At 42.2% G+C, this 16,023-nt stretch overlaps 1 protein-coding gene and 1 non-coding gene across 2 annotated transcripts; both read right to left on the bottom strand.

Moving 5' to 3' along the window:
* Nucleotides 1-898: 898 nt before the first annotated feature.
* On the bottom strand, nucleotides 899-11,735 carry pprc1 (PPARG related coactivator 1). The gene is made up of 14 exons (XM_037782528.1): nucleotides 11,557-11,735; nucleotides 8,977-9,072; nucleotides 8,710-8,859; nucleotides 8,436-8,516; nucleotides 6,211-8,269; nucleotides 5,696-5,749; nucleotides 4,668-4,728; nucleotides 4,309-4,376; nucleotides 3,306-4,035; nucleotides 2,991-3,194; nucleotides 2,797-2,875; nucleotides 2,584-2,705; nucleotides 2,123-2,274; nucleotides 899-1,374 (listed from the first exon to the last, which is right to left on the bottom strand). Exons 1-14 carry the CDS (start codon nucleotides 11,635-11,637, stop codon nucleotides 1,274-1,276), a joined length of 4,038 nt encoding a protein of 1,345 aa, XP_037638456.1. The 5' UTR covers nucleotides 11,638-11,735; the 3' UTR covers nucleotides 899-1,273.
* Nucleotides 2,366-2,506, bottom strand: LOC119496262. Its single transcript, XR_005208678.1, has one exon. It is a non-coding gene; the product is annotated as a small nucleolar RNA SNORA50 (small nucleolar RNA).
* Nucleotides 11,736-16,023: the final 4,288 nt, after the last annotated feature.

The raw sequence follows: 16,023 nt of genomic DNA, 5'->3' as shown, positions 1-16,023 counted from the left end.
AGATGGATAGATAGTAACTGTATTGATCCCGAGGGAAATTCAAGTTTCCAGCATCACAGTTCCATAGTGCAAAACATGTTAGTAAAAAGGCAGTAAAAAAGTTAGTAGTGCAAAGTACAAAAAAATATACCAGATATAAAAATACAAGGAGATGAAGAAAACTGTTAAAACTGAATATTGTGCAGGGTAACAGCTGTGATACACAACTATTAAAAATATGTGCATTGGTTAATGAAAGCCAGTTCTATGAGAGGCCCTTTATCCTGTGTGCTTTTTTCACAGCAGATATTTTGATTTGTCATAATAGGAAGTTACTAACTGACATTATAGATGTCTTTGTTCTATTGGGAGTGTCCCAGTAAGCCTAGACAAGTGACAGTGAGCCAATTAGGCCCTTCTCAGATATATTGGCATGTCATAACTTGTTAAAAGCACAGGTGTAATTAATACAATTCAATGATAAAATTAATTACAAGTACATTCCAGTCAGGTGAGTTATTCCAGGGTGCGTGTATTTTCCATGCTGGCTCACTGGGAACAGAGCAATCGTTAATAGAATTAGCGTCACTTGAGCTTTTTTTTGCAGTTAAATTTGCAATGAAAAGTGTCCCTGAAACCAAAGCAGTAAAATGTGTTAATTGTATTTATTCAAGCCTATACATTTCTGGGGACATGTCAAAATGTCTTATGAGAAAAAGGCCTATTACCTCTCTGAGAAGAAGAATGGACTGATGTGGCCACGCCTGGACAAAATTGCCCAAGACAGATGAGTGGAAGCTTTTCATCAATGGCCTGTTGAGTAACCTCTCTGACAAATATCTTCCCTTTAAGCATCTAAAGATGCAACTTAATGACAAAAATCAATGCAGACACATGAGTTGGAATGAAAGACAAACAATGCATTTCAGGTTCTTTTTTTATTTTCGTTTGTAGTACATTTAATGTATCACAACCTCTCCCGGGAATTAGGGAGCTCCATCCCACTTACCTTTCCCCTTTTTAAAAATGATTCTCTCCATACAATTCAAATTTGATTATACATTTAAATAAACTTTTAAAAAAATTATTTAATTTCTCTTATTTCATTTTTTTTCTTTTACTACTTTCATTACAAATCTTCACTTCAATAGAAGGTGTTAGCTTGCAGAAACAAAATAAAACAAACAAAATAAAAACTAATGCAACAACTAAAATGTAAAGACAGTGTTGCAGGTGAGGAGCCAACCGTTGGCTCTGAGGTAAGTGTCGGCTGATTCCTGCTGCGGGCCTCCTGTTACCTCTTCTGATTCTGCTGGGCCTGCTTCAATAAAGTGTCGAAGTCTAGTGCATGAAACTTGCCTTTCGCGGGCAATGGATCGTACTCTCTACTCGAATCTGAAAAGGAGGACAGACAAAGTCAGCATTGCATTCAATAAAAAAGGGACAAGGACAGCAGAACATACTGTACTTGTTCAGCAACACTGATGTGACGACACCACAGCTGTAGCATGAATTTTAGAAAAAGATTATCTATAGGATAAGTTTCACTTCCAGTTCCCCGTCAGAAAGGGCTGTCTGACAGCAAGATAAAGCGCTGACAATATTCTAAATATAACTGACATTGATTCAGTTTTTCTCTTTTAGGTGGCTAAAATGCATTTTACTGCTGCCCTCGTCCACACCAGTATATTACTTCCAAACTAGGGGTGTGCCGACCGCCGTCTACTGTAGGTAATACACTGACTATTGATAAGTATCTCATACAACCCCACTTCAAATAATGCAAACTATCCCTTTTAAGTGTTCCACATTCTATATGTTAATGTGTACATTTATTGATTAAAAAAATGTCTTTAGTCCTTTTAAAAACATGCAAAAAGCACATTAAAAGGACATTATAATAAAAAAAAGCTAAATTTTGCCTCCTTCCTGCAGTGCGATTATCCCCCCCCCACCCTCTTAAATAGTTTTTGGCTGTAGTTCAAAGAACAATGGCTCTCAGCTGCATTGAGCTTGTGGTGAGCACACTGTATCAGGATGAACTGCAGCCAATATGTCCAGTCTTCTGCAAACCACATCAATACTATTTGGACTATTATCAGCACTCTGGGCTACAGGAACTTTGTGTCTGATTTATGCGTACCCAGATCAGCATAATTGGTCTTGCAGAACTGTCTCCTTCCACCAAAACAGAGATCGAATGGCATCTCGTCGGGCTTGCGCAGCTTGCTTCCATTCTCGATGGCCGTGAAAGCGTGCTTGGTGTCGTAATAAGTCACAAACCCGTAGTTGTCCCTGTGACAGAGAACCAAACCATCAGCCTGTATTCATTTTCAGTTTGTCAGAGGTCTAGTGAAGGTCATCACAAGTCTTGTACATAGTTCTGAGCTGTGACTTGCATTTAAAAGAGCAACATGGTGGTGCTGCCAGGAGGCTCCAGTTATGAGCAAGCCTGAATTTGATTTAGCACTTGTAGCTTGGCCTAAGAGGTCACGGACGAGACCAACCAGGTTCAAAGACAGTGCAGTTTGCGGATATTATAGCCTTATTAAAATGTCAAACGGTAAAGTAATCCCTTATTATAAAAGCCGTTAATGTACTTACCCTTGGTCTCTAAAGTGCAGGGTGCATTCTTCAATCTCGCCATATAAAGAGAAACGCTCTCTGAGTTCTTTCTGGGTCATCGTTTCCCGAATACGCCCAACGTAAACAACCCGGCGCTCCTCCTAAAAGAACAAAGTAGTCCATCAGATGATTCATAGTTACAATGTTTTAACCACTTTGCTTATAGACCGGTGTACTAAAAAATTAACTTACAATGGCTTTCTCCTTGCGTCTCCTCACCTCCTCCACATTTGGCTTTGCACTGGTACCATAGCTGTACACACACGAGGGACTGAGGAAGACAAGATGAAGCCTTTAGTCAAAGTATTTGTTAAACAAAAGTGAAACAGCTAAAAAAAAAAATCCATGCAATGACCACCAAAATGAGCGTGATTCATAAACTGCACCTGTACAATCTGCTGCTTCTGCTCCAACCTGCCCGTCTCTGTGGGGATTGAGACCGCGACCGGGAGCGACTCCAAGAGCCCGAACGAGAAGAGGAATACGAGTACCTCCTCCTCCTGGGAGGGGAGCGGGACACAGAGGGAGAGGACCGAGAGGAGGAACGGGATGAGGAGCTGGAACTACTCTCAGAGTGACGGAGGCGATACCTAGAGAGGAAACCGGAAGGAATGCCAGTGATGAACGAGGGAAATCATAACACCCAGAAATGGTTATCAAGATGCTGCATGAACCAAAGATATCCTGACTGTGGGCCTCACCTTTTCTTAGCTGGAGAGTGTGATCTAGACCGAGATCTAGAGGAATGGGAGTCTGACTCTGAACTGCTGGACGTGGGGCTGGGAGAACGATGGGATCTTCTTTTTCTCGACCGGCCTCCAGTCCTCTCTTTGGGACTGGATCTGGGGCTGGGTGTACGAGAAGCAGCATGTCGACGGTAGGACCTCCCACAATGCTCTCTCCTGGGGCTTCCTTCTTTATCAGTGGCATCAGTCTCCTGCCGATCAGGCGAAGCATCAGGAGTCTCCAGGACAGAGCTCCTCTCCACCATACCAGTCCTGTGATCCAGCGGCTCTGTCAGGGGAAACTCTTGTGCTTTGGTTATAACCGCAGGGTTCGTGGTAGACTGGGAAGACGGTGCCAGAACAGCTGGGGGTGTTTGTGTAGTGGTTGTAGCGGGTTGCCTGATGGGTTTGATGGTGATAAAAGATGGCTGTTTGACATTCCAACGCTTGCCTGCCTCTTCAGCGGACGTGCCTTTGTTAGGGAGGCAATAGTCGTGGTCCATGCATGCCACCTCGGGGTCCACGGTGGCGGCAGCAGGAGTGGGTTTGCTGCGGGACCTGGCTGAGGGCATAGGCCGGGCTTCTATCTGGATCACCTTGTAGGGGCTCAACTTGGAGGCCTCAGCAGCCTTGCTCTTCCCCAGCAGGGCCACGGGGGCCAGGGGTTTCCACATCTGGTGGGGAGGAGTAGCCGGAGGAGTCAAAGCTGAAGCAGAAGGAAAGAAGGTGCACCACAATTATACCCGGCATTCAACAGCAGTTGGTCAACTGTGTTGCAAGGTAGTAAATCTCTGATCGTGATGTAGTATTACAGATAACCGTATCTAATGACTGTGCTGTTTTATTGCTGGAAGCACAGAAGTCATACAAGGACAGGCTAAAATGGAAACACTTGTACACATTTATAAAAGATACAAATCTAAGTCACCTTTCCTTTGTTATTTCAATGATTTAACTTAACTCAAAAATGCTGAATTACCTGCAGTACTTGAGAGGTCGTTAGCTCTCACACGCTCCACAACTGTTTTCTCTGGAGCCAACTCAACACTGTAAAAGGAGCACAGAGTCATGTTAGTATATCACTGGTAAATAGTCTAGCTGCCACCTCTTGATTAGAGTGCAGCCACGTCTAGACGAAAAAGCCCACACTAAAGCCAGGTTGCATAAATTTAGTCCTGAGAAAGGCCATCACACAGTGGCCGGACACAAGCGGGTTTTGCGGTAGGTCTTGGCAAAATGTGTGTGTGTCATCTCCACACACAGCAAATAGGTTTCACTGAGAGAAACCGTGACTCCGTCACCCACACAGAGCAGCTTGAAGGCTGTAGGGTAACTCACCTCGAGTTTCCTACAGCTGCTGCTCTACCAGAGACCTCCGGCACACATGTCTCCACTTTGGCTGAAGAGAGAAGGAACAAGGAATAGCGTTAAATTGTGTAGATACAAATTCTGCTTGACCGACGTTGGATGAACTGTACAACCTGCGGCATGTCAGGTGTAAAAGCGGTATATGTGTTTTGCCTTCATAATACTAGTACACAGCGTACTTTCCATGGGAATTCATCAAATGGTCTGCCGCTACATTAGCCATAGTGTGTGTATACACACACACACACACACACACACACACACACACACACACACACACACACACACACACACACACACTGTGATGGTTCAATAATAACAAGCCCACTGACATGAGTAATGGCAAATACATAGTCCAGCCACTTGTTAAGACTGGGGATTGTACATCCGCCCAAACAAAGCCAGCAGGGCGAGAGTTAAATGGATTTGCGGACAGGGCAGAATTCCAGCAGCTGAGCAGACAAGAGCACAAAGCAGCTTCTCTGCCCCCCGTGGCACCCGTCTCTTAAAGGGGAAACTGCCATTTTGAACCGTCAGATGCTCCCCACAATCTTTGAACGTTAAAACACACTTCTCTGGGAGGATCAGATAAACTTCAAGTTCACGAACAGCCTGATGATAGCTTTCGTACGTCACTTTTGTTGGACTATGAACTCAGAGTAATGGGCATCCAACTTCACTGATGACCCACCTCTGAGCATATGCACAGCAAACTCTTTAAGTAGGCGCTTTCTATTCCTTGAAGTCAACCAAATATAGTGCTGCAATGTTGTATGCCTCTTCCCGCCATTACGGAACCAGGAAACTGATACTCTGACTACATTTAGCTTGGTACTAAACTATGTGACACACTAAGCTACTGGCCAGTACAACAACGCTTAAGCCAGAAATGAGGTATACTTTGGAGTGTGTAATGTAGTGTGAGTCAAACATGGAATGGAAAGAGCACTTCTTTCAGACAGAGTGGATACAGTCAAAATCAGCCATTTTTGATTTACCTTGGGTTTCCTCAAACTGCTCCAGCAAGCTGGTCAGATCAGCAGCTTCAATACCTACAAAACAAAAAAGATATCATTATGTATTGAATTATAAACAAACACATGATATAAATATACTTATTAACAGACGAGACAGAACAGACGATAAACAGGGTACCGGCTCAATTAAAGTGGTGACAGACAGGTGTTGAATGATTATAGAGAGTGGTGTTGAAGTTATAGAGGGGTGCAAGTGTTTTCGATTTTTGCGGTGACGATGAATATTATTTTACTGCACTAACGGCCTTTCCTAAGTAATTTCTGATATGGGGTTCCTTCCTGCACATCAGCCTATCACTAGAGCAGCTTAAGTACTGGCTAGAGTTGCAGAGCAGCAGAGGAGTTTTTAGATAAATGCCAGCTGCTAGTATGTCACTTGATCTGTTTTTTCAAGGTGTACTTGTTCACAAGAAAACATAACATGCCTTCAAACAAAAGGAAAAGGTGCGAGAAATAAAAATATGCAATCAGCTCACCGATCTCAGTGGTGAAGGCCTCGATCAGCTGCTGAGTGGCACTCTTTGCCGTCTGGGGTTTCACTGCTGTAGTGGGTTTCGCTTTAGTTTCAAGTACGACAGGTTTTGCCTTTAGACTGTGGGAGTCTGAGGGATGGGTAGCCGGAGGAGAACGGAGCTGGGTACCATTAACTGTGGGTTTGGAGGACTTGCTATCAGATGTGATGGGGTTATTCAAGGACACCGAAGCAGTGACCTCAGGCACCTTCTGGGAAACAACAATCTTCTGGGGGGCACTGGGCGCAGACACAGTGGCAGCGGTGGGTTTGATCGCATCTGTAGTGGTTTGAGGACAGGTTTTAGTGAGCTCCACAGACTTAGGAGATGCAGGCTGAGACTGGGGCCTTTCATCGACTCCACTCTTTCCTCCTGAGAGTGCGGGAGAACATTTCCCATCTGCTGACGACACAAGCTGAGCGGCAGCTTTTAAAGGAGCTGGAGACCCAGAGCTCTGAGGCACACCAGGTTGAGCGGTGATGTGTTGATGTGTGGGTACATTCTTCACTGAATTAGGGACAGGAGCTGAGTGCTTTGGGGGTAAAGAGGGTTTGGGTGTTTGCTGAGGTTGCTGGGGTTTAGGAACAGGAGTAACCCTGCTGGATGCGGCAACCATGTAGGCCGGTGGCGCCAACAGCGCCTCGGGGGTGGGTGGTGCACACGGTCCCCTCGGCTGCCAGGCAGGTCTGACCTCCTCCTCTTGTGCCTGGGGGTTGGGGCGTCGGACATCTCTGGGGCTGGGCTGAGGCAGGCAGGGAATGGGGGGAAGCTCTGTAGGAAGCTCTGGAAGGCTGGGCCACTTGGTGCTGTTGTCATCTTGTTTCTCTACCGGGGCTGGCTTTTTCTGCTGCCGGAGCCGCCGGTACTCCGCTAGACTGAGCGATTTGGGCTTCGGCTCGAAGACCGCCACAGGAGGGAGGGCCTCACTAACAGGTGGTGGCATCTGGGGTGTTGCGGGACTAGAAGCAGCTGCGGGGCTCTCTGAAGACGCCAGGGGCAGGACAGCAGAGGGAGCTGCTGATGAGTCTTCCAGCTTCTCAGGGGCCGGGGCCGGGGCCGGCTGTTTAGGGATTTCATCGGGCTGTTGGGAGCTCACCGTTGTGGCTGAACAGCTAGGCTGACTCTTCTCAGGGCGAGCATTTAACGGCGCTGTTTCCTGTTTGGACACAGATGTGGCATCTTGCACATTCACTTCAGGCAATAGTGTTGTAGTGGTGATTTGTTTTTCAGTTTGGCATCGATTTAGTTTCTTAGGTTTTACAGAATGAGAAACTGGAGTTGAGGCAAGAGGAACCTTTGGGGCTTTGTCTTTCTTTTCTTTAACGGGCCTTTTTTCAGGCTTTTTGGGAGACTCCTGGGTCGTCTTTCTTAAAGTGCCACTCCTAAGGACCCTTCCCTCCACAGGTTCGGGTTGGCATTGTTCCTTGCATTTCTTTTTCTTTTTTCTCCGGGAGGGGCTTTTCTCTTTAATCTCTTCCTTTTGTCTCCTAACGATCATCTTATCTTTCACATCTGAACATAGGTGTGGTATCACAGGGGCTGCAACGGTCAACGGAACCTCATCTTCATCGTCAACGACTATATGTTCTGAGCAGTTAGACGCCACTTCTTCTGCTTCATCTGAAACTCTCAGCTTGTTTTCTGAAGACAGCTCTTCAAATGGAAGAGAGACTGGGAGGTCCATGTCTGGGATGGCCAGGATGGGTTCTCCATTTTCTCCCTGGTCCACGACTTCAAGTAAGATGCCTCCTTCGGGCAACATCTCTTCCCCCTCGTCATTCTCCATAGAAAAGGACATACAGTACGGGTGCATATGCCTGACCAGGTCCCCCAGGCTGACTGAAATGCCATCTTCAACCTCCTGCTCAAAGGTGATAGGAAGCGGGAGGCTCAGACCTTCCCAGTGCAGCAGGTCGCTGTTAGGAGAAGAATCATGACTCTCTGGGCTCAGAGTGAGGGAGCCATCTTCCTCCTCCTCCCCATCACTTCTCTGGAGAGAGTCTGCCAGTATCCTTGGGAGGCTCTGAGTACAGAGAGGGAGAAAAATATATAATTCAGAAATGTGTCTGCTGTACAAGTTTTTTTTATATATATATATATATATATATATATATATATATATATATATATATATATATATATATATATATATATATATATATATTTTGCTTATGAGTGAGAAAAGCTACCTTTCCAGTTGATAAGGCTCTTGTGTTACAAAATGTGTCTTTCTCTGGAGGGGAACGGGACAGACACAGCAATCTCCTGAGCTAGAGAGTGATAAAAAAACAAGAGCATACATTTAGACATTAACATTAATAATCAACATATGTATAGAACCACAGAGGTCAGCAAGTTGTACTTTCACTCTCCCTGCCCCATGCTCAAAGCCCAGTTGGGGGATGTTGAGAGCAAGAATCTGCGAGACGCTTTGAGAGTTATCTATGACAGCTGGTCACTAACCGGAGAGTGTTCCCTGCCCTTCTGACCTGACAACAGGTCAGAGTCGGGCAGTGTGTCAAACGGGGACAGGTTCTCATCATCCACATTGTCAAGGATCTCAGTCAGGGCAGTTAGCAGCGTGGCTTCACTCTCCTCATCTAGACCTTTAGTCTAAATAAGAACACATGGGAATTAGGTCAACGGGGAGCATAAACAAACTGTACAATGCTTACACATCATAGATATCTCTTATGTCACTGTGATTTGACCATGTGAAATGGGTCTTGCCTCTATTGTTGGTGTGTCCTCAAAGATAGAAAGAATGGAGGGGTCTAAGCAGCTTTGAAGGGCCTCCAGAGTTTCTGCTGAGTTCAGCACATCAGTCTAGAGAGGGAAAAATACACTTGAGATTTCTTCGGCAAAAATACAACAAAACTGAAAACATGATTCAGGTAAAAAAAAAAAATAATCTATCTGCAATCTATCTACCATGCACAAGTACATATTGTGGATAGTAACATTTAAATACCACAGTACAAAGTGGAGACAAACAGTTCTTAGTGAAAACAAATGTTTACACACTCAGCACGCCCAAATCTAAAGACAATAACTAAATAAAACCACTTGTCAGTCAGTATTCTGAACCTTTTGGTCACTTAATTCTATATCATGCACTATTTAGAAGTTTGACATGTTATGACATGGCAGCAATACTATTTTATCAAAAACTGTAATGTCTGTTTGTTTTTTAAAGGGTTGTAGATGTGGGGGTAAATAGGGGACCGCCGGGTAAACATCCACGTAGCATCGTTTATGGACCACTGGGCTGTATTTCCATCAGGGATGCACCGACCCAACCTTTTCTGTCCCGATACCGAAACCTGGGCTTTTGGTGTCGGCCGATAGCAATAGGCTGTATGGCTCTCTGTGTGTATAAACATAGAACTGAGTTGAGTAGATCAGCCCCATTGTCCCGATACCCATCCAGCTATTTGAGTAAGTATCTGCCCGATATCCGATCTGGTATCGGCGCATCCCTAATTTCCATTACAACTAGGCTTGAAGGAGCTCCATGTCAAAAAAAAGAAGGGAAAAACCAGTTTTGCACAATGTAAATCTGTTCAGGCAGAGTCAACTTCCCCTTTCAAACCAACCAACTAATTTAAACAGAAAATGTTATTTAAAAAAAAAAGTCTAGCCTGTGTAAAAGTTGGACCGTGAATAAATAGGTCAACCCCGCCTATTCATTTGGTGGTTGATTGTGGAAGGAAGCTCAAGCTTAATTTGAAAAGGAAACACCGGAAGGGAGAGAGATTTTTTTTTGTTCCGGCTTGAAGAAGAGGAAAACAAAATACCAGAGGCATTTTCCTATAATATGAAATATACAAGAACACTGGAGCAACTATCAATTGAACATGCAGGACTCCAATTTACACTTACATTATCAATATCAGTTATAAAGGAAATACCGTAATAAAAAATCTGTCTAAAGAAGACAATTCAATGAACAACATCAGTTATGAATGAATGAAAAAGTTAAAATATGAAATTGAATATACAGTTGAAATGTGCAGGACACCATGTGATTGAGTATAATAACTCTTCAGATTTCAATCATATGCACAACAACACTAAGTCCAGCACACAGGTTCCTCCTGTATGAGCAAACGTAACTGATAACATTATGCACTTTGATCTAAAAATCTCAGCACTCTCTCCCATTGACCCACGTGTTGCTGTCTGGTCTACACATGGACACACACAGCGCGCAGACATATTTGATCCTAGCCTCACCCCGTCCACAGCACACAGCCCACGTGTTGCACTACAACAACAGGAGCAGGGCCTCCTCTCTGCTCCTCTCCCATATTATAATTATTATTATTATATGCAACATTCAAATACACATTTTTTACACTAAAGGTAAAAAAAAAAAAAATTCAGGTAGTTATTTTTAAACTCTATGGAGACTGTGTAGAGATTGAATTGCTTGTGCCTACTGCGCATGTGCGGAAGCCAACATGTGATTCACCACGACTAAACCACATGTGGGTATACAGTACACACACACAGGCTATGAATGAAAACGTGGTGTGCTGCTGTAGTTTCAACAGTGAAGATAAATCACACATATTTGTGTGTGTGTGTTTAACTCTACTAATTGCAGTGATTGTCTAAATATAAAAAGAGCTTCATCACTGAGTGCATCATCATCACCATGCTGATGACACATTCACTGCAATGTGCTGGCATGGAGCCTATAAACTACACCAGGGCTGAATCAACGTAAAGCACATTGTCAAGCCCAAAAAACACAAAGAAGTATAGTATAGTATACATCCACACTGCAGTGATGATAAATCTGCTGACTATAGCATCTAGTAGTGTTTGTTACCACGTGTATATGGATCAGTTAACAGCACACAGAGTACTTTAGCACATTGATGAAGCTTAAATGCACATTACTGATACTGATCATACAGCTGGTGCACATGCCAAGATAACTAACAATAAAAATACACGACTGTCACTGAAGTTGTTTAAAGGACTGTTAGTATTATAAGAGAGGAAACCAAGCTCACCAGGCTAGCATTATATCATACAGCTATAAAAACACATGCACATTTACACTGAAGCATTCTGTATTATTACAACATATACCACCAAAGAGTCATCTAGCTGCCATCACAACACGTTTTTGAATAAGTTGTACGAGTGGTACTACGGTGGCATCCACGTGTCACTTTTCCATGCGCAGTGTAGCAGCTCACAAACACAACACGCTCTGCAAAGCCTCTAAAAACACACTCCTGACTCCTAACAGTGGGGCTACATGATAGGAGATAAAGAGCAGATAGTAGTCGTTACCTCGTCTAGTGTGTCCATGGTGAAGAAGTCCAGACTGCAGGCTGTTAAAGTCTCCTCGCCTGCTCCCCACCGCGCCGCCATCTTGCCAGTCCACTCCCTGCCCAGACTCGCTTCAGAATGAAAAGTAATGAATCTCGCATTGGAGGAAACAAGCAAGCCGGCAGGAGACACGTGGTCACACATTCCCGGCAAAATGACGCAAAGTGACGCGGTGGTGTTGACGGGGGTCAGGGGTTACGTTACGTGGGCACGTTGTTCTGTAGTTCTATTTAACTCGTCGAGAAGTTGTATACTGCCTTGTGGTGGCTGGATGTTTTAATCTCTGCAAATGAACACTAGAGTTTGTTAACATAGTTTTTTAATTAATTTAGCAACACAGTGGCGGAAACAACAGTATATAAGCCATCCCGTATACATGCAGGTAGGTTTATAGGCTATAGGCTAGTTAGCCTACAGTATGTGATCAATCAAACATATTAGCTGGTTCCAGCTTCTCAAATGTGATGATTTGCTGCTTTTCTCTACTTAATATGATTATAAATTGAGTATTTTGTTTTTTTTTTGGACTGTTGACTGGACAAAACAGGACATTTGAAAATGTCATCTTGGACTCTTGTGATGGGCAAATAATAACTCGATTATAAAAATTATAATAGAGTATTTCTATAACATCCCTTTAGGGTAGTTTAGCTGTGGATTATGTGTAGCATTTAATTTTGTTTGTAAGATATAATATTTTGCTTGAAATTATTGTAAAATTCATCATGGGAATGTTATGGTTGTTTTGTAAGAAACTGTATACAGTTGTTCTTACAAAACAACCATAACAATCCCATGATGAATTTTACAATATATATAAAAATATATATATATATATTGTGTATATATACATACATATATATATATATATATATATATATATATATGTGTATATTGTGTGTATATATATATATTTAAATATATATATATTGTGTGTATATATATATATATATATATATATACATATATATATTTATATATATATATGTATATATATATATATATAAATATATACACATATATATGTATATATGTATATATAAATAGATATAATATAAATATGTGTATATATATAATATACATACAAATATATATTTATGTATACATATATGTATGTATATACATGTGTGTATATATCATTTCGGTTTCATTCGAAGAACATGAATTTCCTATAGAACAAGACCCTTTTAGTTACGTGCCACGGCACATGAAATGTATTTACAATAATTAATAATTTTAGTTTAGTAGTTGGGTTTGCCAACAATTGAATGTTTTTTTAGTTCGATCCACAGCTATATTCAGTATATATATATATATATATATACACTGTATATGCCTTGTTATAGTACACATTCTAGTAAGTAACTTGTGTAAATTATACAAGGAAGTTCAGAGAAAGTTATCATTCTTCTTTAGAACAGATTTGGCGGTGCCTTCACAATTCTTTCTATCTGTCTGGTGTTTCTGCTCCCACAGTTTTGGTCTAATTGCTTTTAGTTTCAATGACCGTGGAAACAAAGAAGTAAGGAGGGCTCTTCAGGACCGGAGGACTCTCGTGTTGTTCTTTGCATGAGAAAAACATCATTTGTGTGGAGGTTGTTTCCCCGTCAGACCTAGGTGAATGTTGTGCCATAGTTAAAGGACAAGAAATTTGTTAACATTTTACATTTTTGCTCACACAATTGGGTTACACAATGACAGTCATGGAATTTCAAACACGTTTGCACAGTTTTTGTTTCAAATTGGGTAACTGAAATTATATGATGGGTAAATTTGATGGGGCTCTTGCGTTAAAATTGTATATATTAGTAGGCTACATGAAATCACACAATTATATGCTAATTGTTTGTGTTTAAAATTACCAAAGTCCTAGGTCATGTTCAAACAAGACTATGTAACTTTTGAAGAAATAACACATTCACCCTCTTGAGAAAGAAGAGTTGAATTAAACAAGTTGAGTTTGTGACTCTTTTTTTTAGCACCTACCGTTATCCTGTAATTGTCCCTCATGGCACCAGTGGGCGCTGTTCAGCAAAAGTTACACAGGCTCTCTTTAATATTCTACCAACGTAAACAAACTTTTTAATTTGAAAGGTGCTGACTTTTCTATTCTTGGTGCTCATTTTGCCCTGAAAATTAACATGACATTCTCTGTTTTCCAGGAGTCAGTGGACAGCTGGAGAAAGATCAAGGAGGCCATTCACATCCATCCCAAACAGAGACAGTAACATGTGACCAAAGTCCCATACTTCAGTCAAGTGATGACAACTGAGCAAACTGCATTAACTGATGAAGACTTTGAGATGCGGTTAAAGTTTTGGGAAAAGTAAGTAGACCTTGAGTTCATATTTTTTGGTCAAACTCTATTTCTTGTTTAGACCTAATAGTATAACACACACACACTTTAGGGTAAGCCACATACTAAATGAACTTTGCAGAAGGGAATACTACTATAAAAAAAAACATACTATCACTCATTGAGGAAAGCCTGTGTTCCATCAGAGCTAGGGAGCTGGTGGGTGTCTTTTCATTACTTGGTGTGATACATAAAGGAAAGGTATGATGAGTGAACAGGAACACAGACTGTGAAACACAGAGATGGGGATTAAACTGGGTCAAATACAAAAGTGGAGGATGTGCTGCTCATTAGGATCAATTCCCTATGTCCCACATGCAGAAATGGATTAGAGGTGAGCCCTGCCACACACACACACACACTGTGGTCTTCCATTGTGCTAAACCACTGTGTCTGTCTCTCTGTTTTACATATGTCATTTATTTTCCACTGCTGGGTGAAGAGTAAAACTTATATGTCCGCCATTTGTAAAGTTTAGAAATCGTCCTACATTCTTTATTCAGAGCTCTTCAGTAAACTCATCCACGCGTTATGCTAAATTAGAAAAGAAAGTATCCTTGTCTCTAAACAACAGATAAACCAGGTTACAGACCCACCGCAGTTTGTGCTGTATATTTGCTGGTGTCGATCCAGGAATCCCTCAGGCGGCAATTACGAGTCTCACTGATCAATTTTGTCCTTTGCTGGGTTCCAGTCGAAGAACATGATTTTCCTGAAGAACAAGACCCTTTTAGTTATGTGCCACAGCATATAACATTTATTTAAAAACATTAATAATGTTAGTTTAGTAGTTGGGTTTGCCAACAATCCAACGGTTTGTAGTTCGATCCCCGGCTCCTCCTGTCCACATGTTGAAGTGTCCTCAAGCAAGACACTAAACCCCAACTGTCTCCTGAGTGTGGATGTATGGGTGAAAATATATATGGAGGGCACAAAGGAGGTCTGCACACTGTTAGGCTCCAAATCATTTCTCTTTCTCGTTTTGATAGACGCTGGGATAGAGGCACAGAGTATCATGTTTTCAGAAAGACAAATGAAAGACACCTTAAAGGTATAGTTTCACATTTTGGAAATTACCCTTGGATGCTTTCTTACTGAGAGTTAGAAGAGAAGATTGATTTTTTTTGAGCAGTCTGGAAGCAGGGGAAACTCGTAACTTGTCATTTTTACACTTGGGTTTTTGTGCAGATTAAACAAATTAAGTACAACAGATTAATTAGTGAACTTTTGAGGCGCTGGTAGGAGGATTTTATTATCTTCAGATGGAGCCAGGCTAGCGGTTTCCCCCTGTTTCCAGTCTTTGTGCTAAGCTAAGCTAACTGGCAGCAGGCTATAGCCTTAAAAATCTTCCTCAGGCCAAACATTTACATACAAAAGCATGTGCTAAATGGCTCTAGCAGGGTTTCAGGTAGAACAAAAAACACGTAGATACCTAGAAGAAAGTTTTGCATATTTGTTCTAAACTAATTGAATGCCCCAACGAGACAACTTTGCATTTGCATTGTTTTGTTGGAAGATCTCTGTTTAGTTTTGGCTTCACACAGAGAGACAGTTGGAGTGTTTGGGCTTTAGTGTTCTCCTAGTTTTAAATCCCTATCATTGTGTTTCACATTCTTGTCCTGTACTTCATGTGGTGAGAGTAGTCTGCATGATTAGAATCAGTATTTACCACAACTTGTCCCATTCCTACTTGACGCTGGCAGTTCACTGCTGTTACAGTTGAATTAACTTGTTCCTGCTTGGTGCCTGTTCTCCCCACGTGTCTGAGACTCAACTGGCCAAACCAGTCTGCTTCTCATTACCAGTTTCTGCTCATATTCCCTCCACAGCTTTTCCTCCAGTCTACCAGAGGCTGTATACTGTACATCTGTGGGAGCTGAAAGACTTATGAGCTCGTCTGTGTGTGTGTGAGCGAGAGAGAGAGAGAGAGAGAGAGAGAGAGAGAGACAGAGAAAGAGAGGAACACCACTGTGGCCCCAACACACTCCTTAACTGCTACCTACCGCTGCTCTGCCGTTGCCATGGATACAGTGCCCTCTCTCCCCCTCTCTCCTCTCTCTCGGTGGGTATGG

The sequence above is a fragment of the Sebastes umbrosus genome, chromosome 10, assembly GCF_015220745.1.
Source record: "Sebastes umbrosus isolate fSebUmb1 chromosome 10, fSebUmb1.pri, whole genome shotgun sequence".
NCBI classification, from domain to species: Eukaryota; Metazoa; Chordata; class Actinopteri; order Perciformes; family Sebastidae; genus Sebastes; species Sebastes umbrosus.
This window is presented reverse-complemented; position numbering and strand designations above follow the sequence as displayed.